The 27475-nt window shown below is 39.1% G+C and overlaps 2 protein-coding genes across 4 annotated transcripts in view; one reads left to right on the forward strand and one right to left on the reverse strand.

Moving 5' to 3' along the window:
* Drgx (Dorsal root ganglia homeobox) overlaps nucleotides 1-24298 on the forward strand; it is a 42758-nt gene extending 18460 nt beyond the window's left edge. Inside the window, exons 2-5 of the mRNA XM_072899546.1 lie at nucleotides 5031-5277; nucleotides 10343-10548; nucleotides 14998-15440; nucleotides 20640-24298. Coding sequence (XP_072755647.1) covers nucleotides 5193-5277; nucleotides 10343-10548; nucleotides 14998-15440; nucleotides 20640-21144 — 1239 coding nt within the window. The 5' untranslated portion in view covers nucleotides 5031-5192 and the 3' untranslated portion in view covers nucleotides 21145-24298. The remainder of the gene's footprint in view (nucleotides 1-5030; nucleotides 5278-10342; nucleotides 10549-14997; nucleotides 15441-20639) is intronic.
* The window catches only part of LOC140669571 (uncharacterized), an 80548-nt gene that overhangs the window by 44472 nt on the left and 8601 nt on the right, over nucleotides 1-27475 (reverse strand). The gene's annotated exons all lie outside the window — the stretch shown is intronic.

Below are 27475 nucleotides of genomic sequence, written 5' to 3' on the forward strand. Positions count from 1 at the left end.
CTTATAGATATATTATATTACACTATTATAAAAAAAATTAATAAACATTTTGTAATTATTAAAATATAATTATTAAATATATAAAATAATAACTATTAAATAATAAATCTCATCTTGAATGTGTACTAATGCTGCGTGATACTACAAACAGAAAACTCAATCTTGATGACGTCAGGTCATCTTTTACAATATCTGCCCCGCATATTCTTGTTTATTCGACTAGCGAAGAGTTATCTCTCTCTTTTTTTCTCTGTATGCCTCTCAGTTTACGTTAGAAGATGCTTATTAAATTGTGTCATCCACGAATAAGGGCTAACGCGCTGCATCCAATTTGTGCCGCTTAATTAATTCCCTCCAATTTATTCCCCGAGACCGGCCAATAAAGAAACCGGGACCCGCGCCCGCTCGACGGTCAACGAGTGCCGCCGATGCCACCGCAATATATTGTCCCTAATGAAATCTTCGTTTAATCGTGAGTTTTTCCGACGTACACGACGTCAATTGCGGCAGCTCCACGAATTTCTCGCGCTTGTCGCTCTCTGCAGCCGCCATCGCTGCACGCGATGCACAATAATGCATACTACGTTGCATTGATATCATCATCCACCGTTTCTCCTTTCGAGAAAAAGAGAAGAAAATAACTGCGTGTGTTGCAACATAATTAACGATTTTTTTTATTCTTATTAAGACTGAAATTTATTTATTTTTGCCGATCTATCGCCCATTTTTATTTTTTTCCTTATTAATTTTTACGAAATTTATATATATATATATATATATATATATATATATAAAATTAAAAACCAAAAATATACTATAATTTGTTTATTTGTTATAAAAATAATAATTAAAAATTATAATTTTTTTATCGCAAAGTATAATGTTTTTCGAAAAAATATAAAACACATTTTTTTATTTGATATTAATATTGAATGTAAATATTTATAATATAATTCTATTAAATTCAAGCATACCTAAAAATATCATGGAGAATCTGTGACGTTGTGTTGAAATAAAAGCGAAAAGCAAAAAGCAAGGTAGGAAGAGGGAGGGGAAGCGCGGAACGGAAGCTAATTACAAAATTATCGCTTTTAATTGCGATTCGTGATATTTGCGCAATGGCGTGGCAGTACAAGCGCGCGATTGTCGTCGCGTGCCGAATTATTGGATGTTGACGTCACCGCCGCTGTCGCCGCCAAACTCCCTCCGACATGCGGCATCGCTTTGCTCATAATTGCCGGCACCAATTATGCAATTAGCGCCGCGCTCTAATGAGCGCGCAGTGTCATATACGCGCGGAATCTAAACACCCGGCTATCCGACACGCATTGTTCGCGCGCAACGCATACTGAACCTCGTGTCTTCATTCGCCTCTAAGTGCGAGATGTACACGCCCCTATCTGGTTTAGCTTTCATTAACCGCATTATACGTATATACAATATCTTCAACGATATATCAACTCATAAAATTATTCCTCAGATTATTCCTCGTGCAGTTTACATTCTCTACCAGCAGAAATATATAAGTTTAATGTCTAAACTACTTAGCAACGTCTGTTGGACTATAAAATGGATCATAAATCTCAAGTAATAGTGAGCATATTTTTAAAAACGATTATCGAAATTAAGTATTTATAATTAATTATTAACTTTCGTTTAAACAAAAGATTTGTATGTTTGGCAAATATAATAATTGGATTTAGTAATCAGTATGATAATTTTCAAATAATTATCAAAGAAAGAGATGTTTATTTGAAAGAATAATTAAAGTTTTCCAACTTTGAAAATTATTTTAAATATTATTTTAAATGTTATATAATAAGAAAAATAATGTAAATAAAAATACAAAAACCAATAAACATTTATTTCAGAAATAACCATTAATACTTATTTAATTTTAATTTATTAAAGTAAATAACATTATTTAATAAAACATGAACAAAAACTAGGAGATATAAATCGTAAGAAATAAGTATCTAGAGTATTAATCGATAAAAATAATATTCAAATATTTCTCTGCTCATTCAATAAGAGAAATAATTATTTCAATTATTAATTATTTAAAATCTCTCTCAAAGTCTCAAGAAATATTTATTTGAAAATAATATTTCTGATTTAATAATACTTCTGATAAAATTAATTAAATATATTTCAAATAAAATTTTTAATTAATATACAAATGAAATGTTATTTAGTATTAACTTTTTATATATAATACCTGGTAGGAAAATATTTGTATGCAACTATATTTGTATTTTCTGTTTCAAATACTTTGTCCATTTTTAATCACTTTCCATTATTTTTCACTTATTCTTTTCTTGACTCTTCGTCACACATATTATTTAAATATTTAGATAAAACTCGGAATAAATTCCACAATTAAATTTCTTTTGCAGTAAATTAGGGTAAAAAAGATTAGATAAAAAAATGTCCTATTTTCCATTTGTATTGCTCGCTCTTCATTTCGAATATCATCGCTCACTTTTTGTTACTGGCTTTGGTAAACGCCCGAGCACAGCGTATAACGAGCGTGTAACAAATCCGATGGCGTGTGCCAACGTGTAAACACACTCCGCAACACTCGAAGCCGCAATCCCTTCGCTCTCACACGCAGTAGGGCGCCACCGCATCGGGATGATCGCACAATAAAACACTGGCATAATATTTCGCCCGGTTGGTTGAACACCGCAAATATACTCTAGGACCACATGCCGGCCCTATTTTGTGGAGGGTGAGAAGGATATAGCAAAGAGAGGCGGGAGAGGGAAGGAGACGCGTATGTTGGCGCGCGAGAGTGGAATCTGCGAGCAGTGGCCCCCGCGGTGGTCCCCTTTCCCCCCTTCTCGTGTGCCGCAGGGACACCCGCGGGCCTCACGTCCCCCTTCGTGGATTAGCCTCGCTACATTTCGTCCCTTCTGTCGTTGCGTATGTCTCGTCATTATGTGCCTAACTCTCTGCAAACGCAAAACCAATAGCACCACCATCTATGGCAGATGAATTTATGGGAATCGGAGGACGAGTGGATCGCGATAAATCGCCCATTTGTTTCCGCGATTAATCGTCGGATATTTGATAGCAATTTGGCAAAATGCACGAAATATATATATATATCTTTAGAATTTCTTAAAAATTAATTTCTCTCTTTCTTTCTCTTAATGTTGTATATGTTTATTGTGTATGAAAATTAAAATAAAAAATATATATATTTTTGATATTTAAAGTGTTTTTGATTCGATTTAAAGATATGAACTTTGTGTTCTGTTAATATCAGAATTAGTAATTAGAAATATTGTGGGAACGACAGATTAATTTTTTTATACATTCTCTATATAATATTCTTAGGTACGCTTTAAAATATCTAAAATTTAACAAAAAGTAAGATGAGTGAATAATGGAATAGGCATTTTCAAAATTACATGTTGAATGATTTAATCTGTTTTTTTTTTTTTTTTTTTGTTTCATTGACAAGGGAGGCTACTCCCTTGTGCGGACAAAGTAACACAATTTAATATCACGTTAAATGTATATTCCATAAAAGTACATTTAAGTATGTAAGGGAGGGAGAGGAGACTATATAGTCGACGAGTCGTTTTCGCCGTAGGTCAGACGGCTGAAACGAGAATTGCTCGAATTTTGTTAAGTTTGGCAGCAATTACTTTTGATACCCGACACGCGGGCGGCGTAATTGCGTTGGGCCAAGCAGAACGCGCGACGGAGAGGGGTAATAATTCGCTAATATCAATTTCAAATTTCAATTAGTATCATCTCGACGTCCGCCTCTGCGCTTCTCCCGCTTTCTCTCTCTCTCTCTCTCTCTCTCTCTCTCTCTCTCTCTCTTTCTCTCTGTCCCTCTCTATTCGCGGACCCCACAGGAACACGCCATGATCTAAAATTCAATTTGTCCCTTCGTACCGGAGAGCCGCAAAGAGAGAAGGAGAGACGACAGTGCAACAGCGACCGATAAAGGGAGAAGCGAGAGAGACGAAGGGGAGACGTCGCGATGGAGCGAGCGAGATAAACAGCCGCATAGAGTGATAAGGGCGACGGGAGGGGGGAAAGGGGAAGGGGGGACCGCGGGTATAGTTAGTGTGTACACCGGTTCTCTAAAGCTACTCGCGTGCACGCCGTTATATAACGAGAGAGAAACGATGGGCGACGGCGACTGGGGCCGGGGCCGGGGCCGGGGCCCCGTAGGCACGCGCATGCGCGACATGCCGACCCATTATAAATTGATAACTTCGCCGTTTATTAAGTTCCACGACCGATGCCTGCTTAGGCAAAGAGCCCTCTACGCGCCGCACCACTCGCTCTCGCTCTCGCTCTCGCTCTCGCTGTCTCTTTCTCTCTATCTCCCTCCCTCTCTCACTTCGTATGCAGCTCTTCTCTCGCCGATACATACATTATTTATTTACGCGAGTTTACAATCCCTCTAATGGGGATTGGCGTAATCGGCCACCCATCCGCTTTCCTCTCCCCTCTACCCCCTCCTTCTCCCCCCCCCTCGTATAACCGCCCACCCCGCTGCAGCACGCCGCTGTCGCGCTCCCTCTTAATCATATTTCACCCCGCTTTCGAAAATCCGCGCGTCGCACGGCGAAATCGGAAGTGGCTCCGATTCTCTGCTTTCCGCGAGGGTCATCGTGATGCCTCTCGCAACATTAAGATTAGAAAAATCTGTAGACATAAGGCAATTAAAATAATGCATATCTATTATTTAATTTCAAGGAAAAATAGCGATGATAATCACGACAAGAGATATTTAAATTTTGATAAATTATTTGCGATATATATAAAAACTATATTTATCCTACATATTTATTGCCGGAATTTATTTGTCTATAAAGCAAAATAAAGAGGATTAATATCTACATCTCAAGCATCTAATACATATTTTTATCCTAAAATTATTATTTTATATCGCAAGAGAAAACGCGTCGCTCACTCGAATCACTGATCATGGAATTTTTTTTTTTTTTTTTTACCGCGAAAGAGATTATGAAATCAATTGACATTGACGCGTGTGGTTGCAGATTGGCGCGGTCCACGCCCACCAGCCGAACAATAACCACCACCAGCACCATCAGCAGCAACAGCAGCAACAGCAGACGTCGAGTCAACCGCAGGTGCCGGGTGCTGGCGCGGGAGGGGCCGGCGGGCCGGGGGGCGGCGCGGCGGTGGCCAGGGCCGGAAGCATGTTCTGCTACCACTGCCCCCCAGGCCTCCCGGCGCCGCGATTACCGCCGTCCCTGGAGTATCCTTTCGCCCCGACTCACCCCTGTAAGTAAAAATTCGATTCTTCCTCCTACGGGCGCGTACGCGTTTGCAACGATATTTTTTATCTCTCCGGTCCCCCTCGGCGATTTTCCATCGGCGTCAAGTCCACCGTATATAGCCTTTTCATATTGATAAAAATTGACGTTATGCGAAATTTTCGCGAAATTTATTCGCGCGGTTATTCGTTGAGAAGCGGACAGTTTTTAATAATAACTTTGTTCGCGCGTCGAAAAATGATGTGAAACTTTTACAGGAAACTTTAATAGAGACACAGATAGAACGTAAGAAACTACATATACTGAGAAAATATGTTTATAAATTGAATCGTCTACAAATCTTGATCTCTCCATTCACAAATTTAACTTTTTCAATCTCAAACTGATACCTTCCTCTCAAATAGAGATTGTTTTTTTTTTTTTGAGAAGATAATTTACATGAGAGAGATGACAATATGTAAGCGCAAAACGGAAAAAAGAATAGATAGGAAGAAAAATACGAGAGGCGTGGAGAAAGAGCGAGACACCGGGTATACAACGGAGAGCGAAGCGAGCGAAAAGGGGAGAAGGGACGAAGGGAAGGCAGACTGATTGTACCGGCACTTGCGCTCTAGCGGAACACATCGATGAAGTTACATTACCGACTAGACCGAGTTACGCAAAGTGGACGCTACAAACTGGACGGCCGCTAAACTTAATTTGCACTTGGAACCAACTTCCAGTTAAACCGCGTCCCGCCAACAGTCACCGAGAATCGAGTCACACTATCCAAGAACTTCGAACGCCAGTTTGTCTATTCACAGATCGTTTTCCAAGTCGCGTCTTACTCCCGGTGACGAATTTCCGGACCAATCTATCAAACCGACGATAATCAATGACAATAATCAGCCTATTCTCTCGTCATGTTTAATAAACAACGATGATTCATCCTTATCGAGTTACAACATAATTGCACGGGATAACGCTATCGCGAGATTATATGTTTTTCGAATTATGTTAATTACATAATATTATAATCTTGTTTCGAAAATCTTTCGTTGCTTTCGATTACAATAAATATGTCAGCATTTTATTGTGATTTTAAAAGTACATAGAATAATAGAAAAATGATATAGATAAATAAAAAAATGTGTAACGATATTAAAGATTTATATTAATGTAATAATAAAAAAGAAGAGATTTTACAACCCTTTTATTTTTTATTCTCTAGTTATAACTTTTATATTCGTAAAAATATCAAAATGATTTCTAACTAAATAACGAAGTAGCATATTAATTTCGACAAGATTTAGGTCGAGTTTAAGGAGACTATGAAATTATAAAGTCTAGTTTATCCTCTTTTAACTTTCGTCACAAAATACATGTCAAAAATATACGGGAATAAAAAGAAAATAAACCGGCGCTTATTTTACGGAATATAAATTCATGGGGAATTTAGAAACGTGGGAAGTACGCACGTTATTCTTTATATTCTCTTTAAAACATAACGCCCATTGAGGCTCATAAATGTGGGAGAGACGGCGATCTCTCCTCTCTGGTAGATGATCGAACAGGGCGTCGAGGTGGACGCGGGGGCACGGGGGAACGGGGGAACGGGGGAACGGGTGTCCTCAGGGACGTCCGGGCACCCTTCCAGTTACCGATTGCCCCCTTCTCCCCTTCTTCTGTCCCTCTCCCTCTGCCTCTGGTCCACGCCGGCTCGTAGCCTTCTCCCTGATCTCCTCTACCCCCCGTTGGGATAAACAGATTAGGTAACTACGTGATAAGTCGGTAAGTGGGTTCACTCGGCCCACGGTCCAGACCCACCGACATTCGCTCTAACATCTAACTACCTCGTTAGTGTCATTAGTAACGGTCGGGGTGTCATTAGATTTTGTTCTCTACGTGTAGTTTTTCCACGGGTCTCCACCACGAGTCCCCTCCCTCACAGGACTGCAACGAGACTTGCAGTTCGCAAATGCAACGGATACGAACGATCATGGAGAACGCGTGACGCACGTTTGGAATAATTTTGAATTGTTCATCCCTCTGACATATATGTGTATAACTATGTGAAAACCTGAAATTAGTGTAGACTGCAGAATTTGAATAATATAAAATTCGAGTTGAATTTTACATTATTAATTTAGTAGTTAATGCGATTTTCTCGGAAAGACGGAACTTTGTCTGAAAGAATTTTTATTTTGATATATTTCGGAGGATTTAATTTTTCACACATTAATCTCAAATTTACACGTGCAATATTTTAGCTTATATTAAAAAATAGTTGATGTAAAACAAGATATATATATATATATATATATATATATATATATATATATATATATTATTATATGCTAATATTTGTATGTACTATACGTTATGCTAAGGAATCAAAATTTAATAGCTTAAAGCAATAATTTCTGGATTAAATTTAATTTCTTATTAAATTTTATCTGGGAAAAAGTATAAATATCGGTTTTGTCTTAGTAATAATGCGATTTTACGTTTCGTCAGGAAATGACACACGCAAATTAACGATATACTCTACGCTTCCCGTGCGCGAAAAATTAATCACTTCGCTTTGTGTTTTCTGCCGACGGGTAGACAAAGCGTCAACGACGACGAAGCGTGTCGTGAAAGGAAACCGCGCGTGCGTCCTGAGCGCAAAAGTCACCGGATCTCTCTCTCTCTCTCTCTCTCTCTCTCTCTTTCTCTCTCTCTCTCTCTCTCTCTCTTTTTCTTCCGTGTACCCGAGGCACTACTAATAAATTGGATCAGACCGACTCCCGATGAGTTGTACGAGTTGTCTGGATCCGGGCTTTACTTCGGCCCGACTCTAATCTAAGATCTTGAGTGGATTTCAGTTTGGGGCACTGGCAAATTTATTTAGCCGCCGCGGTCGTCGCCCAATTCGCTTCTCTGTCTTCGTTTCTTCCGCAGCAACAACGACAGTCGTTATTTATCAATACCGAGATCGTAAAAAGAATAATACTACACATATATTGTCATAATGTATATTTTATATATCGTAGTTTACGTCATAAATTTGAAAGAGTTTCTTTTTTTATTTATAAATTAAAAAGTATTGAAAGATTTGAAAACAAATACAAATGCTGTTATATTAAAATGATTTTATCGACATTTTGTCATTTTGCTTCTTAGGCCATCAAAGATAGATATTTTTGGTTCACAGTAGATTTATATTATAGCTTTCTGAATGATTGTACGCGACAAAAAAAGGGATAACACATTTGGTTACTAAATGAAAATAATAATTCATAAGACAAAGAAATTTATAATTGACAATCACATACAGCAGAGCGGAAATCAAGTTTCAAGTGCATCCGCAAGCTCACAATGTCGTTAAACGTGCTGATAAAATATCAGCAGTCTGAAAATCCTCATATCGTTTATTTTCGCGTGCGGCTTAGAACGAAAATCCTCGCGCTGATCCTCGTTGATATTAATTTTGCAAACGATACGGGAGATCGTGGCGACCATAGCGTATAATTGCACGTCCGCGACAGTTATGAAAGTTCAGTGGCATCGAGGCGAAGTATCTCGTCCCTGTAGATGCACTATATGGGTAAATCGGCTGCATTGTGATGGCGCAACACCATCACCATCGTTATTCCCATCTCGCTTTCTCCCCTTACTATTATCACTCTCTGTCGAGAGGGAGAAAGGGTGAGAGAGAAAGAGAGACGTGGAGGGAGAGAGAGAGAGAAAGAGAGAGAGTAAAAGAGAGAGAGAGAAGGAGGAGGAGGAGAAGGAGGTAGAGACATTGTGCGAGCGAGCGAGAGACAACCGGGTGGCGGAGAGAGAGTGGCATGAATTTTTATGAGCTTAGGAAATTAATTTGTGTTTTTCGCTAAGCCCCAGCTTAGCGCCGTGGTAATTAATTGCGCTGATTGCTCTGCATCATTGATGAGCGGTTCCGGCCGCTTCGTAACGTCTGCTCCCACTTCGCGGTCTCGTTGTACGCGCGTATATCCGACCGATACCTTTATATCGCTTCACTTTTCGACGCTTCGTGTAGATGTATGCGTACGTGCGACCGCAGTCAACCACGCTTTCCCGAATACTTTTAATTAACATGCCTCGTCTGGTCGCGAGATTATAAAATACATAGAGCGAAAACGTGAAAAATGTATATATAAAAAGAAAGAAAATTGATTTAGTTACATATATACCGAAGAATTTTTGTATCAAATGTTATGACATTACAGGACACACTGTAAATTTTTTAATGAAATACTTGAATTTGCATATTGCTGGTTTCGAAAAACAAAAAGATGTAGAGACAATATACCAGAAACCCGATATAAAGAGAAGCCAGTGCAAGAATTCAAGAATTGCACTCGCAAATTTCTAAATTCTATTAAATCAAATTAGATTAAATAAGTAAATATAAGTGTACGCCAATGACTCTTCTTACAATGAGATATCTATAAATGTATATTTACATTAATAAACTAATATAAGCTACCGTGAGAAAGTATTATGTTGATCATTTTATTTTGTGCGATAACGTTTGCCGTATAAATTTGAAAACTCCGCGAGATTGTCAGTAACTCACAAGTTTCTTCAAGTTATCGAGTTTCTCCAACCCTAGTAAAGCACAGTCAAATATGCGGAGTACCGAACTAAGTAAGTTCCATTGGAACTTTGCAAATTCGAATCTGTCAAGAATTAAAAGGCGAAACTTTGTCAAATTAATTCGTCTAAAATAGGTCGGGAGAGGAAGAGAAATTATATTTTTTGTAATATTGATAATAATGTCTATTATGTATGTTTTATTACGTATTCAGCAATAAAAAGCTGATTCTAATATTTTTGGCAATCTAGGAAAAAAAAATGTAAACAATTATTTTTCATGATATTTATTACTGTCACTGTGTCAATTGTAATTTTTTATCACCTAGCTCTGAAAGTCTCATAATTATGACTTTTCTTTTATCAACACTAAATCATTTTTCTAATCGTTAAATCATTAGCGAAGTTAAAATCTGTGCAAAAAAAAAATTATAAATTATAAACCATATCCTACTAAAATAGTTATTTTTTATTCCTCCCGGCTTTCGTTGCAGATACTAGTTACTCCGCCTATCATCCGGCATTACACGGAGTTGGCGAGGATTCCTTCGTGAGGAGGAAGCAACGGCGGAATAGGACTACTTTCACCCTTCAACAACTGGAGGAACTCGAGTCCGCCTTCGCGCAGACTCACTACCCGGATGTCTTTACGAGGGAAGATTTGGCTATGAAGATTAATCTTACGGAGGCTAGAGTACAGGTGAATGTCATACTAACATGCAAAAATCTTTCTTATTATATATCCGTTCAACTCTAATCTAATTAATCACAGTTATAAAACTTTTTCAATTTACAAAAATGTATATACAACCTAATTATATTTTTTTTCGATTGTAAAAATATTTTTTAAACATATCATTCAAAGAATAACTGGATATTGTTAAATTAGTATTATTTTTAATTATAATTTTATTATAATTATTACAAAATTTTCTTATAATAAAATTGTAAGAAAATTATATATAATTATATATATATATATGGAGAATAAAATATTTTTTCTTCACTCTTTTATTTTGTCGCTGCAAATACTTGCACATATCTTATTGCAACATCTAATAATGTGTTTGTAATCCGATTAAATTATAAAAAGATCCATTGGCATAAGGGAGATGAATAAATTCACGAGAGTAAAAGAGAGCAACTGTATATTATATTTAAGGATACATTAAAACAGGTTACTTGAAAGTATGCTAATCACGTTGTATAATCACGTTTATTCGATAACGTGAAAGCACGTGTATTAAAACTTCACAGAATATTCGCGTCCGAGAGCATTGGCAGTAGTAGCTAGCTTAATCTTTTAATGCGTCTCAGCGCATTGAGATTGGATTTCGCGTTTTAATGCGATGAGAAAATTACGCGCGGCAACCCGGTAATTTTTTGTCCGCCTCTGTAGCGTTAAAGTAGAGAAATTCCGAGAGCATTTTTCACTATACGTATTTTTGTATAATATTTCACACAATACATAATAGAACGTATTATCCGCGCCTACGTATATATCCATTAATATTCACAAATGGTCACAGTTATTTCGCAAAAAAATGTTAAAGCATGCTTTGAACAAGCTTTTTCAATTTTTATTTATCTATTCGTTTTCTATTAAAACACACACACACAAATATATATATATATATTTTTTTTTACTATATAAAATGTTATATATTTTGTATATAACGTTATGTATAAATGTGCAGCTAAAGAAGCACAAAAGAATTAGAATAAAAAAAAATGTTGGATTTAGTAACTAATTGATTAAAAAGTACCTGTAAAAAAAGATGCAATAATGATTGAATGTTTCGGTTGTGTACAACGGTATGATGCTGCCGCAAAAGCAAGAACGTACGTATAGAAGGACGGGCAGAGCGGTAAGTGAAGGGGGAGGGAGGAAGGGGCCCGGACCCCCAAGGGGCGAGCTGACACCCTCGACCTGACGTAATCTTCTGACAGAGTAAGCCGGTAATCTCCGGGATTACTTTGTACTCCTGGCCTCACGTCCTCACAGCCATATTTACTCACGCCGCTGTAATTCGCGCTAAGAATCCCTGCAGTAACGGCGATTCCCTAAAATCATGTCGGAACATTTGCGGAGGATATCTAATTACCAATGGCGGCTTTTGATTTCTCGACAGACGTCGACTTGAGTGTTCATCGAATTATACAGAGTATACCTTTCGACAGCTTGAAAATTCAGAGTTAAATATCTCGATACTAAATATAATCTCTTGCTTTTCAATCCAAATGTATTTATTTTATATTATTACGTGAATTAATTACCATTGTTATTTTACAAAATGTAATATCGTACATTTCCAGAAGAATCAAATACCCTGGCACTTTGCCCTCTCGTCGCTAATATCTTGACTAGTGAAGGATCCTCGATCATAAAGTGATAAGAGGTTGTTCTAAGAGACATCGCATTGTGCGGATTGTGAAGCCGAAGAGAAGGGCGCAATTTCTATGACAGAAAAAGGGAAGAAAAGAGAGAGAGAGAGAAAGAGAGAGGAAAACGATAGAACACATGTACACATTACAATGAAGGAGACAGAAGGGAGACGGTGAAGAAGGTGGGGAGAGAAAGGAGGGGAGAGCTGGTCTGGCTGTGACGCAATTACGGCGCAGACTCATTGTTTCATTAGCGAAGACAAAGAGAATCTGGAATAATGGACAAATAGGCGCGTTTATGTAGCGCCCGTCCTCTTCTCCAGACTCCAATTAGAACCTCTTAAAGGGGGGTAGAGGCGGGGGCGGACGGCGGGGGTTGAAGGAGGGTTCGCTACACGCTCGCCGAGGCACGTACCACGCGCGACGTCTCGTCACACGTCACGTCACACACACGGCGGGCGTGCGTATATTTTCCTCGCATATACGTATTATTCACTTGCGAATCGTGCGTGTTCGGGAGTACGAGGTGCACATGTGCGAAGCGGCAATTACTGACATGCGTGAATTAAACGCGACGCGGCGTTTGACGCAACGCGTCGCTTGCACCTGCGTTCGCCCTGGACCATGGATGCTGGACGCGCTGTTACATATCGGCTCTCCTATTCTTGATGATTGGATTTTATAAATCATCTCTCTTTCTCTACTTAGCTATCACAATTTTTTTTCTTTGAAATTGTAAAGTGCGAAAAATTCTCGCGGCAAAAAAAAATAATGTGGAATATTATTACACATTATTATTAATTAATTAACATTATTGCATACTTTTCTATTAAGATAGTTAATGAAAATATTTAAAGTTTCGGATTGCGTCAAAAATTAAAGAACGAAAAAAGAATTTTCGTTGATATGTATAAATTAATTAATAAAGCTCCTTTTTTGATAAAAAACTGAAAAAAATGCTGTTCGTAAATTAATCATTAATTATCTCTTTCATTGTTTCTAAAAAGTATATCGCAACGATACGTGTGACCGGTAATCCTATAACAAACAGTAAAATACATTAACAAGGGTGCGGCTGATCAAAAATGTTTTAACGGTGACGAGATCGAGTCATGCCATTATCAACGAATTTCGGATTAAATTCGTATTGAAAAAAAAATGGAGAGGAGAGAGATATCGCGCGAGGGTGGAAAGGAAAACGACGATGGTCCCTACGGAACCATGGCTTTGTTCCCAGCTATTACTCGCCCCCCCTGTAACCCTTAGGATATTATTATATCTCCCCGTCTGCCATCATCTTCCACCCCCTCGCGATGTCGAGTCGTGCCTATCGTATTTATTTTATTAAACCATTTTCCAACCTTCTCTCCTCCCGTGAAAGTTTTGCGCTCGAACTAAGATAATCATTTCCAGACCTATTATATAAGATGTGCCGATGGTATCTTTCTGTTAAAAAATTTTTATTAATTTTAAAACATATAGTTTATACTTTTTTCTAAAAGTTTGCATTTCTTTTATTTTTTAAATAATTTTTCTTGAAAGCTATATGAAATTATTTAAAACAATTATTTTAAAAAAATTAAATAATTTAAAGAAATTATTTAAAAAAATTAGTGTTACATTTTTTTATTTCTTTGAAACAGTACTTTTTTTTATTGTAAAACGACATTTTGTGTAGATTACGTAATAAATGTTCTCTTAATCGGTTTTCCACTGTTTACTAAAGTGATAACTCTAATTACAAGCAACGTTCTTTTATTAGTGAGCGCATTATATGAAGATTTATCTGTGTGAAAACACAGTTATTACACGTTGTCGGGACAAAAGTCGACGTTAGCGGCGGAGAACCGCTGAGTATAATAAAGTCTATTTCAGCCGGTATTATGTCAAGTTAGCCTCGTTAGCGGAACTCGAGCTTTTTAAAAAACACTCGGCCGCCGTGGTTGCTGTCGGCTCGTTGAACATGCACGGTGGAAAGTGCCCCCAGTTCCCTCTCTTCAATCCTCCCTCGTCCAACCTCTCGGACACCCTCGTGGCTTTCCTCTGCCTCAGAATGTCACCCCTCCGTGTATGCAATTATCCTTGCACATTTGCGGACATGCGAAGTGATGTAGATAGATACGACTGACCGTCTCATTTTTCTCCTCTTCTTCTACCTCTCGTCGTTTCTCTCCTCGTAACTATCGCACGATTTAACCCTCTACGCGCGCGTGGTATAGTCGTATTCGATTGAGACGTTGAGAATATGAAATCAACGAATTATGCAAACTTCCGCCAAATTGGTTTTTGAGAAATTTTACTTCTCTATGGATGTACATATCGCGGTATGATATCTCTTCACATTTAGTTTATAACCCGGAAATTATATTAAATTATGTAGAATAGATATATGAAATATATTAAAAACATGGAATAAAATAATGGAGCAAAATATACTACTGTATTATCAGATGTTGATTGAGTAAAAAATATTTCTGCGACATACATATATAGCAATATATATTAACAATGAGAGTTGGACAATACGTCAACAGATGAAATATTACCAGGATAAATATAATTTTCTATGTAGGAAAAAAAGTCTTTACAACTTATTTTTTAGAAAAATTAATTCACTAATTTGCTTGACGAAACGTATACTTTTACTCAAACTAACGTCTTTTTGATCCTCCGAAATTTAAAAGTGTCAATCTCTTTTTAACGTTATCTCTCTATTCTTAAATCCTAATCTTTTTTCTAACCATAGCTACATTATAATTTCCAGGTATGGTTTCAAAATCGACGAGCGAAATGGCGTAAGAGCGAGCGGCTGAAGGAGGAGCAACGCAAACGCGAGGGCGGGGGTGGCGTCGGTGGTAACGTGGAATCCTCCGCTCTGAGCGCGCCGACGTCCTCGTCGGCGGGCCCGAGTCCCACGGGGAACGATCCGGAGGGCACCACAACGAGCAGCAGTGCCGCCGACATGGAAGACACGGTGGCGGAAGGCATCGGAAGTGGTGTCGGCGGCGGTAGCAGCGGCGGCGGTGGCGGTGGCGGTAACGGCGGTGGCGGCTCCAGGAGTCCCAGCACGACTTCCGCCTCGGTCAGCCCCCGGCCCCAGCCGAGTCAGCCGTCCCTGGGTGGCGTCTCGACGCCACCGCCGACCCCCATAAGGGCGCCACCGCCGCCACCGAGCACCGTAGGGGGTCTCGGACCGCCCGCTGAGAGGTGAGCTCTTAAGCTTCGTTTGTATTTACGTCTTTAGGAAATACCTTCCTCCTTCTTTCTCTCTCTTACTTTTCTCTCCCTTCCGCCTTATAAACTCCCGGACGATTTTAGCGAGCAAACGGGTGCAAACGCCGCTCAACATGCCGGCCGGATGCTCGATACGCGCCATTAAACTACTTCTCGTGACAGCGCGCCGTCCACCGGTAAAGCCGCATCTAGACATCCCTCCCCTTTCCCATCCCTGCTAGCCCCTTCCGCGAGTGTCGTCGTCACATCGCCACTCGTATAATTGCGATAATCGTCGCCTTGTTAAACTGTAACTTCCAGAGTCTATAGTCTATGACGAAGTAAAGAGAGATGAAGAGAGCGTCAGTTTCCCTCTGAAGCTTTGTCTCGTGAAACTGGATGGCGTTTCGCGTTTACGACTCGCATGTCGAGAGGAAGCGTCGGGATGCGATGAGGGAGCTAAAGAGTTTGCGACGGGTAAAAAGGTTAAAGGGCAACGGTTTCCAGCGGGCATGGTTGATGTGGCAATTCCGAGACCAAGTGGATTAAAGTTTCGAAGTTATCGACAGTTGTAGGAAAATTGGTGTCACACACTAGTATGATATCGTGCGTCATGAATAAACTTGTCACATTGATTTTTTGTTTTGTATAGCTTTTCGCGTCACAATTAACTTAATACTTAATTGTAAATTTAATTTTCTATTCGTGATAAAACAGATTTTTTGCTTATATTTCCTATTACAAAATAAATATATTCATTTGTTAAATATGCGCAATCTTTATTTGTAATATCACTAATGTTTGAGAAATTTATATAAGCGTACATATATTGAAAAAGTTTGTACCGCATGAAATATTTCTACGAGAGTCGCGACATCGACTGTGCGGATAAAGAGAGAGGGAAAGGAAAGCCGGGTACGAAGTTCGAGGAATCGGAAAGGGGGCGATCTATCCCGCTCGCGATCTTCTCTTTCCGCGAGGACGGAGCATTCGTTTATAATCCTCCGAGACAGCCCCCCCCCTCCCGCTGTCTCTTTCTCTCTCCCTCTCTATCTGTGGATCGAGACCAGGCCAGGAACAAAAAATGCCGAAAAACATTGCGAAGACGGGGATAATACAGCGAGAGTAGACAAGGCAGGGATGAAGACGAAGAGGATAGCGAGGGGGAGAAGGGAGGAGACGACGAAGAGGGTCGAGGGAGAAGGTAAAGAAGAAACGGCAGGAAGAAGATATCCCGTCGCCGTCTCCCCGCAGTTGTAATTTATTTAAAACTGCTCGCCGTAAATATATCCCCATCATTTATTCAAAGGCACGGCGAAGCTCCTGTCGGGGGCAACGGAGGGGGAGGAAGAGAGGGGGAGAGGGTAAGCTCCGCGTTCCTTCTTTCCTTAGCTTTTCCTTAAGAACGGCTTCGCGTGGTGCTTGCACAGGAGCGGATTCGCGTCGCGAAGACATTATCTCTCCGTCGTTGGATCGCCTCTTTGTCTGGCCATACTCTCTGGGAGAAAACTGAGTGAGAGCGTAAGAATTGATTACGTGCTACTTTTGTTGTTACAGAGAGAAGTGTGACAGTTTGTCCGCCCTTGTTAGTTGACCAAACGCGACTTTTCAGATATAAAAGGGCAAAAGAGTAAACGTGCAAAATTACCGTTGCACATCGATTGATATTTGTGCATTGTCGAAATTATTAAAGTTCGTAGTATTGCGTAAACGGTTTTTGCGCGATAACACATCCATTTCCAAATCGTTTCCTGTCACTTTTATTACTCGCTTTAACTCCACGTTATATCCGCTATATCCGGCGGGGCTGAAAGCGTTTAATGTTATTGAATTTTAAATAAAGATTTTAATGGAGTCTTATTACGCGGGAAACGCTACCTCGTCTAGGTAATATCGTAGTTATCGACTACGTTACTTACCAAGAAGCGATTACAGAATAAAAAACTAAATAGAAGAAAAATGGAGCGAATAAATGTTAAATAGAACAACTAAAATACACATAATGTATACATTTGTAAATGAAATAATGAGCTCTAATGCGTATTTGCAGCAATAAAAAAATACAAACGAAAATATATAAGATAATAAAAACACTAGAAAAAAACTTCAAAATCGAGCTGGACAAGAATTGTTTTTTTCAGAAAAATATAAAAATTCAAATTTACATTGTGAGAGTCATCTCGTATTATATAAATCATATGTTAGTAAATGCGTACATAAAAAATTTGTAGAGAGAAATACGAATAAAATTAAATCAAGTAAGAATTAAGAGAAAATTAATTAAACAGTTAAAGAAAAAACTTTCATCTCGTCTCGTGTTATTCTATCATCTTCTCTAGGGAAACCGTTATCCATAGTGTGTTTCTCTCTTTTTCTCCCGACTCTTCTCTTTCCGAACACGCGTACACGAGGATTATTAATCTTACATCGTTTCTACGAGAGATAATCTGCGTTTAAGCCGTCATCCCTTGTACACCGTAACTTGACACTGTAATTCAGTACCGAGCAACGTATATACGTCGATAAGACGCATACCGATAAGTCGCTTCTCGTCCAAGCAACGTTGAAGCGAGGTGGATTCCGATGCGAATTTATACGCGCGTGTATGCGGACATGTGTGCATATATATATATATATATATATATATATATATATATATATATATATATATATTTGCGTGCGTGCGTGTGGGCGCGCGGAAGTCAAACGAGCGCACGTAAGCAAGATGCACGGTAGACTACGCGGCTAATTGCCGCTAATTATCGCGCTTACCGCGGTTCGGATCTTCCTCTCGCCCGCCGTCCCCGCGCGTCGCGGTTTTCCACCTCCTTGCCCCCCTCCTCCCCTCCCCATGCCGTTTCGCCTCCCTTCCCCGGGCAACCACCTGAAATCCGCTACTCTCTGGCCTGCCGACGAACTGCAACGTCTTTCCTACCCTCCCCGCTGCCTTTCCCCACTAACGACCTAAACGCCGTGGGCTGTCTACCCTAACTCCTGCCCGCTCCCACGCGTCTTCCCCTGCTCCCTACCGCCCCTTTCCTTCCCCGATCTCCGACTCCGAGCTCGTTACATTAATTAAACAATATTTGTGATTAATATTTGAGATAATCATCAGTGCCTCAAAGCAGTCTCCTCTCTTCTCGGAGGATGCGGAACATCGCGCGTGCTAATCGGATTAGCGCTTGCGAGACTGCGGTTCCTTCTCTCTCTTCCTCCCTCGATTTCTATCGCGTACTCTCTCTCTCTCTCTCTCTCTCTCTCTCTCTCTTTCTCTCTTTCAATCTCTGTCCGCGTCTATCTGTCGGTCTCTCACTTTCTCTGTGCTGAAATGTCGGTAGTTGGAATCGCGCGAAATTGCGACGTCCTTTTGACGATAATCGTGACGGTGTTTGAAATAGCGTTAATTCGCGGATTAGTTAAAGATCGTCTTCAGTGTGATGATTTGAAATCTTTGTGTACTCATGTGAAGTGATAGGCATTAATTACGCACTATTGTCGTTTAATTTAAAAATAGTTAAATAAGAGAAAAAGAAAGGAATATTATTTAGAGATAATAATATCGTATTTTTTATCGAAATAGAATAATGAAAATTAAATTTTTGTTTCATCTGTCGAAAATTTAAGTTCTTATCGAAATTTTTCATATATATAGTAATATATATACATATATTAAATATTATGTATTAAATACTACATATATTTAATATACTATTTAATATATACTATTTACTATATAATATATATATTATATTGTATATTATATAATGTATATATATATTGTATTCGAAAAACAAGATAATTTTTTTCAAGTAGATGCAGTTTCTATGTCTCGAAATACATAAAATATATGAGTTTTCAAAAAATTATTAAAATAATTTATATAATATATATGTATGTAATTTATATAATATATATATATATATATATATATAATATACACAGACTAAACATTCCTATTTCAAATAAATATATTGCACGAAATATAGTTTCATAAACAGCACGCGTCGTAATACGTTTATATATTGTTTATCGCGGAAATTAATTAATCGTTTTGTATTATATTGTAATAATTATAGCATATGATCACGTCTCCCGATATATTTTCGTATCTCGAAATATGACAACGCGTAAGGCATCTCGCACCACTAAATTCTAATAAAACAGTAATTAATAATTCCTATCCTCTTCAATATTATTCTTCTCCTATTCTCCTATTTTAAGTGAATGTCTTATGAAAAATATCTGTTACTCCATATTTTTCCCAATCATCAATCATGAGACTTAATTAATGATGCGGGCTAATATCTCTAAATACTCTTGAGAAGAATAATCGCTTTTGACGCCTCTTAATACTTAATCGTATTTCGAGAGATAATATCGCTTATTTTTCCGATTGAATGACAAGACAAACGTGTATAAAAAACAATATACACTAAAAACGAGAAAATTTTCTGGCGTATAATATGCTGCTTTTTCTTATACACGATCCTCTTATTACAGACATTGTTCTTACAATTGTAGTAATATTCTTCAATGTTATCTGCTTTTATTTTACTGTTATTATGCTTTATCGATATCCTTAAAATGTAAAAGTAATATTATCATATATTGTTTGTTATGCATCAGATATAACCCATTAAAAAGGATCCCTAGGATGGTCCAATGATCCCAAAATCATCTCGTAAATACAGTGTGAAGCTCGTGAAAGAGATATAACTATGAGGAATTGCAATTATGTTTTATTAACACGTTCGTATTGATCGTAAGAAGAGGGAATAATATTTATTTTAATGATTTTTAATACATTCACAAAAAGAGTTGATTTTTATAATTTTTTTTAAAATAGAGTCTAAAAAATTGAATGGATTTTCTAGGATTTCTTGAATGTCTTATTTTCAATAAAATAAAATTTAATAATCATAATAGATATATTTCTCAATATATAAATTTCTTTAAAAAAAATTTCTCCTGAACGGTAAGGTTTGTTGGTTAAATATTTTAATTTTTCATAATTCCTCCATAATTTGAAATATCTATGTCTCAACGAACCTTCTTTGCGCGGATGGTTAAAAACCTCTATTATAATAAACCCCCAAATTCTTTACATTTTTTCATATAATCCGTCTCTTAAGTTGCTTTTAATTTTATTGTCTTCTTATTAATCTCTCTTTTTCTCTCTCGGAAAATTCTTAGCACTACGGGAATAGGCGCTGGCTTCAGGCCGGTAGAACCACCGACGTCCCTCTTCTTTTCGCCTCATCTGGCTGCCCAGTTCTCGCCACCGCTCTTCGGCAATAAAGTCGTCAGCAGTGCGTCGACATCGCTAACTTCGACGACACCGTCTCTGTGGACCACCAGCGACCAGCATCGACCGAGTAGCCTTCAGGAGATGCTGTCTTGGTCGCCGACCGGCTGGCCCGGTTCTATCTGCGGTTGCTGCAAACCAGGCACCACCGGCACCGGCACCGATCTCCATCGGAGCAACAGCCTGGCCGAGTTGCGAAGAAAAGCTCAAGAACATTCAACCGCCTCGGCTCTCCTCGGTGGCCTCGCCGGTTTTCCCGGTGGCCTGCCTCTGCCTCTGCCTCTGCCGCTGCTGCCGCCCCTACTGGGTCTCTCCAGGCGACCGGACCACCATCATCATCATCATTTACCTGGCATGCACCAGATACAGCCGACCACTAAAGAGGATCCATAGGATTGCCTCGACGGATGCCGAAATCGTCTTGTAAATATGGCGTGAATCCCGTCAAGGGGTTGTAACCAGGGGGTGATTGCAAAAAGTCAGGAGCAGTATAATAATCTCGGTGAGTTCGAATCTCGATGCTGTAGAGACAGAAGGATAATATATATCTCATAACGAAACCACAGAGAATTCCTGTTTTTGTACCTATTCCAAGTATTATTGATGGAAATATTCGTTTTAGTTATTTTTTTATTGATTTGATATTATAGCTTCTTTCGAACCGTAGATTTTATTGGATTTAATATTTCAGTTGAGTTTTCCGTCTAGAGCATCGAAAATTGTATTTTTCGAGATTATACTGCTCTTCAATCTTTACAAGTGCTTTCCTCTTCATGATTGTATTTGAGTCTTATCATTTTTTTTAACAGAAAAAGCTTTTTTGTGTTTTTTGACGTTGTGATAGACGAGTTTAATAGTTTCAATTCCGGCAGGCGATAATGATTTAACGAACAATAGTGCCGGGAGTTGGTAACTTTGCTCGGTAAAACGATTCGTATAAGAAACATTGCAAACTGTATTCATACCTTTTCGATTTTGTAACTTGTTAAAATAAATTATGATGTGGCTATCAAGAACTTGTGCACTCTTGATAGAAAATTTTGTTTTAAACCATATAACGCGCGCTGCTTTTTAGAAGTATCAGGTTTCCGTTTGAAGCAAATTCGACAATCAACTTCATTTTTATTTTTTATATACAATAAAAATCAATTTCATGATATGAATGATTATAAAATATTTTGTAAAATATTTTTTAACTTGAATTGTTTTCTTTACGAAATTTACTATTAATGCTTAAATTTTTTAAGCGGTACACAAGATAATGTTTTTTTATCACTCTTGATATTTTTTTAACTTTCTATCTTTTTCGATTTAATAAAAACGGGAAAGAAATAAGATTACATTTTACTATACTCGTTAAATATGCAATAAACTGTTGGATAATGCAGCACCATCAATTTGCAAATTACTTTGTTATAATTGCGGACGAGATGTAAATAGACAACGTTCATTACAATAATCTTCAGTAGTATTCACAGACATAAACGTTCTTCTCACATATATAATCAATAATGTCCAAATCTTCATTCTAGGCTACTAAATGATATTTTATTTATTGCCTTAACTTGCGATGCAAGCATATTTATATCACCGCTACTACTTCCAATGAATATTCTTAAGCAAAACATTGAGTTTCAGACACAAGTTTGACAAATTAGTTATTTACAAGTGAACAATTTCGGAAAAAAAATTTACGAGAAGAAGAGAGACTAGATTTCGATTTGAACATGTTGAATTTAATACGTCGCGATTTGTATATAATGGAAATAACAGCGGCGAGAAAATGGGAGCGAAAAATCGACACGGTAAGATTGATTCACATTATACAAGACAACAGCGAAATATTCTTTCATAATACAAAACGTATTTGTCTTTACATGTCGTTACAGATTTAATATGTGAATGTGAATACATTATTATGGAAGAATTGTTTATCGTGACGTATCGCGTTATATCGTGTAATGTGTGAACCAGTCTTAAAACATGTCAAAACTACGAGAATATGTATAGCAAAGTGTGTGCGAAAAAAAATTTCGTTTCCTTCAACGCGAGTAAGAAGACGCGACGGACCAACACGTGCCTGATGCGCTGTATATTCAATCGCTCGATTTGCTCGACCAGTCGATTCGTTCAAGCTACGCGGATAGGCTCGAGTGTGTGTGCATTCATTATAACATTCCTATAAGAGAGAGGTTTAAAACCGATATAATCTTGACTACAGATTTTGATCTTGTTAAATCAAAAGAAAAAAAAAATCACAAGATATTACTACGGATATTTCTCAATCTTAATCAAATTGATTTCATTACGATTATATCGGTTTTAATTTCCGATTACATACAAATAATGCGAAGAAACTCGTCTCGAGTCGGCTACTACTCTTATATGCCTTAAAAAAAAAAAGAAAAGAAAAAGAAAAAGTTCAGCGATATGAATCGATTTTTATCAGGTAACGTAGCGATTACTGTAATCATCAAATAAGATCGGTCATTTCTTCTTAATTTTTTTAGATTAAGAAGAAGCGATCGTACAAAAGTAAGGATGAGTGTATACGGTACGGATTTGATGTTATGAATTTGACGAAAGAGAGAGAGAGAGAGAGAGAGAGAGAATGAGCGAGAGAGAGAGAGAGAGAGAGAAAGAGAGAGAGAGAGAGAGAGAGAGAGAGAGAGAGAGAGAGAGAGAGAGAGAGAAATAACGAGAAAGAGATATAATTCCGTTTATGCCGTAATTCCACTGCATTTTCGCGAAGCGAGAAGAATAGAAGCGAGAGAGCGGATGTAGTTGTTTGTAGAGACCTGTATATTACCTCCCAATAAATAGTCATTGCTAATCAAAGATAGTCTAATAAAAGGTATATTGTAAGGTAGCGATTACACTATGTAGTCAGAACTGTGGTAGCGATATATCGAATAAACTTGTTCTCTCATGAATTCGGTGTACAAATAATTTTCTCGCATAATCGTTTCAATTACCTCTGTAGAGCTCGGAAAAGAGTACTCGAACTTAGTTATCATACATTTCGTTCCGAGACTCGTCCGGTTTTTCGTCCATCCTGAAAATTCCGATTCCATAACTTACTTTACCGTCACCGCGGGATTACATATCGCAGATATCGTTCCGCGATTTGATCTGGATGCAATAAGTTTTCCATCTTCGTGTCCGCCAATGGCATTCTAGCATCGCGAGAAGTACTACTCGTTTGACCCCCCCTCATACAGACGAAATGTACCACAACTGAGAACTGCCGAATACAACACACTGATAAAAACACAAAAGTTAGAAGAAATAATGCAACATCGCGAAGAAAAAAGAAAGACAGAAGAAAAGTAGCCTCGGGAGTAGAAGCGAAACGCAGGAGGGGAAAGAGAGGAAACGACGGGACGCAAGTCGGTGAAGAGGGCGAAGAGGGTGTTGGCAATCAATGCTCCTCATAAGAAAAGCTCGCCCTCTCTTATGGGATCAACCCTCCTCGGGGATACGCGGCGAGTCTTCTTGCGGAGTAAAAAGGAAGGAGAGAAAGAGCACGCGGAGGGGTAGGAAGTGAACGGGAGGGAAGGGTGGCGCGGGAGGGCGAGAAGGAGAAGCGAGCGAGGGGGTTGTTCCCGGCTCGACCAACCAGCAGCAAGACGCCATTGATCGGCACGTGGCTCCCGGTTGGTGCAACGGATTCCGCCGGGGGTGGAAGGGAGGGCAGCTCTTGTACCTCCACGGTGGCGACGGCGGCAGCGGAGGTGATAGTGGTGGTGGCGATGGCGAAGAAGACGGAGGTGGTAGCTAGAGAGAGGAAAGGAAGCAACCACCCCGATGGAAGACAGAAGAGCTGCAGGGAGGGCGGTGAGGGGGAAAGCAAACGCGCGCGGGGGCGAGCGTTCTGCACACTCCGTTACACTTACTGGTAAACCGTATTAATCAACGACATCATGGTTTATCCCCCATTCCTCTCCGCCCCGCGCATCTACCTTCCTTAACCTCCTCTCCCACTTTCACTTCACCTTCTCCTCTCGCTTCTGCTCTCCTTCCTCGTTTCCTCCCTTCTCCCTTCTTATTCTGCTTCGCCGCCACCTCGACGTGCTCCATCGCGATCTATAGCACCGACGTAACCTTACAGCTTACAGCACCCTTGCCACTCCGACGTGGCGCGAGATGGAAGACAAGACGGAGAAAGCGGCGGGTTAGGAAGACGAGAGAAAAGGGAGAGGGGGAGGGAAAGAGGGGGGTTGAATCAAGGCGCCGGGCCACTTTGGGAGAGGCGATCGACGCTTAACGATGTCTCTCGATACCCATTACGTGGCTAGCCGGGATTCAACGAGCCGGTACCGTCGACTCTCTCTCGCGTCATTGTACGCCGGAGAGCGGACTCCGGTAGAAAAATCCGATTGATCCCACCGTACCTTATCCCGATAACATTCCTTCCTCGTAACTTGTCGGAACCGGTGTGGGCGGATTTTGCGGATACTCTCTCTTCTACCTCCCTCGCTTCCGCACTCACCGCCGCGCCATTGGTTAGTGGTCCTTTACAATTCAGGCAACGCGCACCGAGTATCCTTTTTATGGCAAACGCGATCTCCGCGGCGATACGAATAAAATAACCGCGATAGCTGCTGCCATTTCCTGCGGAGGCGAGTTCTGCAAAGATTCGACGGAGAAGTGGCGTTTCTCTGTCTGAATGACGAACGCGAGTAAAATTGAATTCCTTTATTTTCTTTTTAGAAATGAAATAGCTAAGTAACATGTGCAAGAAAGATATGATAAAATAAAAAGCTCCTGACATACTTTTTTTTCAAAACCCGCACACATATCTTCGTTTTATAACATGTAAAGAAAATAGCTATGGAAATCCTTAATAGAAAATTAGCCGAAAGAAATATTCAATTTTTTTTATAATTATTTAATTATAGACTTATTTGTCAAACAATCGATTCAGGTACGACACTCTATTACAATAGATATACACATATGTTTAACACCGAGATTACTAGTTGAAAATAATATTGTTATTTCCCGTAATCTTAAAAAAAAAAAACTGAATGTTTATACAAATTTTTGTCTTCAGTATTAAACAAAATTCCCCAATTAAAAGATTATACAATATAATAGATTAATTCTTATTTTCTCAACAATCGGTATCTTCGATAAAACGCGCGAGATTGGAATCAATCTCAATCCAGTCGCGAAAGGAAAGGAGGGGTGGAGTCGTTTTAATCGGGCTCGAGTAACTGATTTTCGAGTATCACGAGATTCGCGCTTCACGGAGAGAAGATGGTTGAGGCTGCCTGACGCCAGTAGACAGTGATTAATATCGCGACGTCGTCTGGCGTCTCTCTTCCCGAGCCTCCTCCCCTACCTGTTTCCTCTCTCTCTCTCTCTCTCTCTCTCTCTCTCTCTCTCTCTTTCTCTCTCGCGTAAATGCATGCGTAGGGTCGTGCGCGAGAGGGCGTGCTCCGTTTCACCTTTCTCTTTCCCTCTTATTCCCCCCCCCCTCTCTCTATCTCTCTCTATCTCTTTCCGTCAACTCGTCATCCTCGCGCTCGCCCCCGCGCCGCCACCCCTTTCCCCCCCACGCGAAGCGCACTCCGCGGTAAAAGGTTTTACGAAATTCATTGTCAGGCAATTTGCATGTCAAAGCCGCTGAGAAACGCGGCGCTCCAGGATCCAGCAACGGCAGCGACGGCGGTGGCGGCAGCAGTAGCTTCACGCTTTACCGTCCCGAGAAGAGAAGAGAGACGAGAAGCAGAGAGCGTGGTGTCTGTCTCTACCCTTCTCGGGCTTCGTTCGCGCCGCGTCGCCACTTTCAGCCCTGATGGAATTAGGGGAAAAATAAGGCCACTTTGCGCGCGCGACGCCGCGAACGAAGGCAATTGTTTATTAGATGGCCCGGCATCTTTCGCCACCCGTGATATCTCTCTAACGTTATTGTTACAATATTGTTCGGCCCTATCAATTATTGAAACATTCTACTACTTAAAGTAATTAAATTAATAAATGTAATGATAACGATAACAATTTGTAATAACAATAGATTATAAATACACTATTTTAATAGTATATACAATATATATATATATATATATATATATATATATATATATGTATATGTGTTAGATTAATTTATAATATGAATTAATATACCCTTTAATTGCATACTTTTATCTCCCTTATTTTTTAACAGTAAAAGAATATTAAAATATTCCAATTTTCATCTTAAAAGCTCTCCGGCCATCTTTCTTAACTTTTCCGCAGACTCTCCTATTTCTTCTTATAAGAAAACGTTTTAATATGATTAAAGCTCTAAAATGAGAAAAAAATGAGAAAAAAACTTTATTGCAAGTCTGAAATGGATAACAAATATATTTTTATTAGCCTATTGTTTTATTCATCGTCTAACCCTTTTAAATTAATACTCTTTATTCTGAGAAGTTCTATTACTTATCTTGATATAAATATATGGAAAGACAAAAGGAATAATTGTAAAATTTAAAACTATGTATATTAACGTTCATGCAATTTGCGACGTTAATAACGTATACATCGAGGGACGCGAAGAAGGTTTCGCTGGACGCAAGAGGAAAAAAAAAAGAGAAAGAGAGAGAAAGGTAGTCGGGAGATTCTGGGATCTTCTCCTCTCCGATATAACGCCTTATAAAGAATAAAGCCACGGGCGCGAGGGCGAGCGGAGAATTTATTGAGGTTGTCTGGCGAAACTAAGGGGATCAGAAGCAGC

This window comes from Anoplolepis gracilipes, chromosome 9, assembly GCF_047496725.1.
Source record: "Anoplolepis gracilipes chromosome 9, ASM4749672v1, whole genome shotgun sequence".
Lineage (NCBI taxonomy): Eukaryota > Metazoa > Arthropoda > Insecta > Hymenoptera > Formicidae > Anoplolepis > Anoplolepis gracilipes.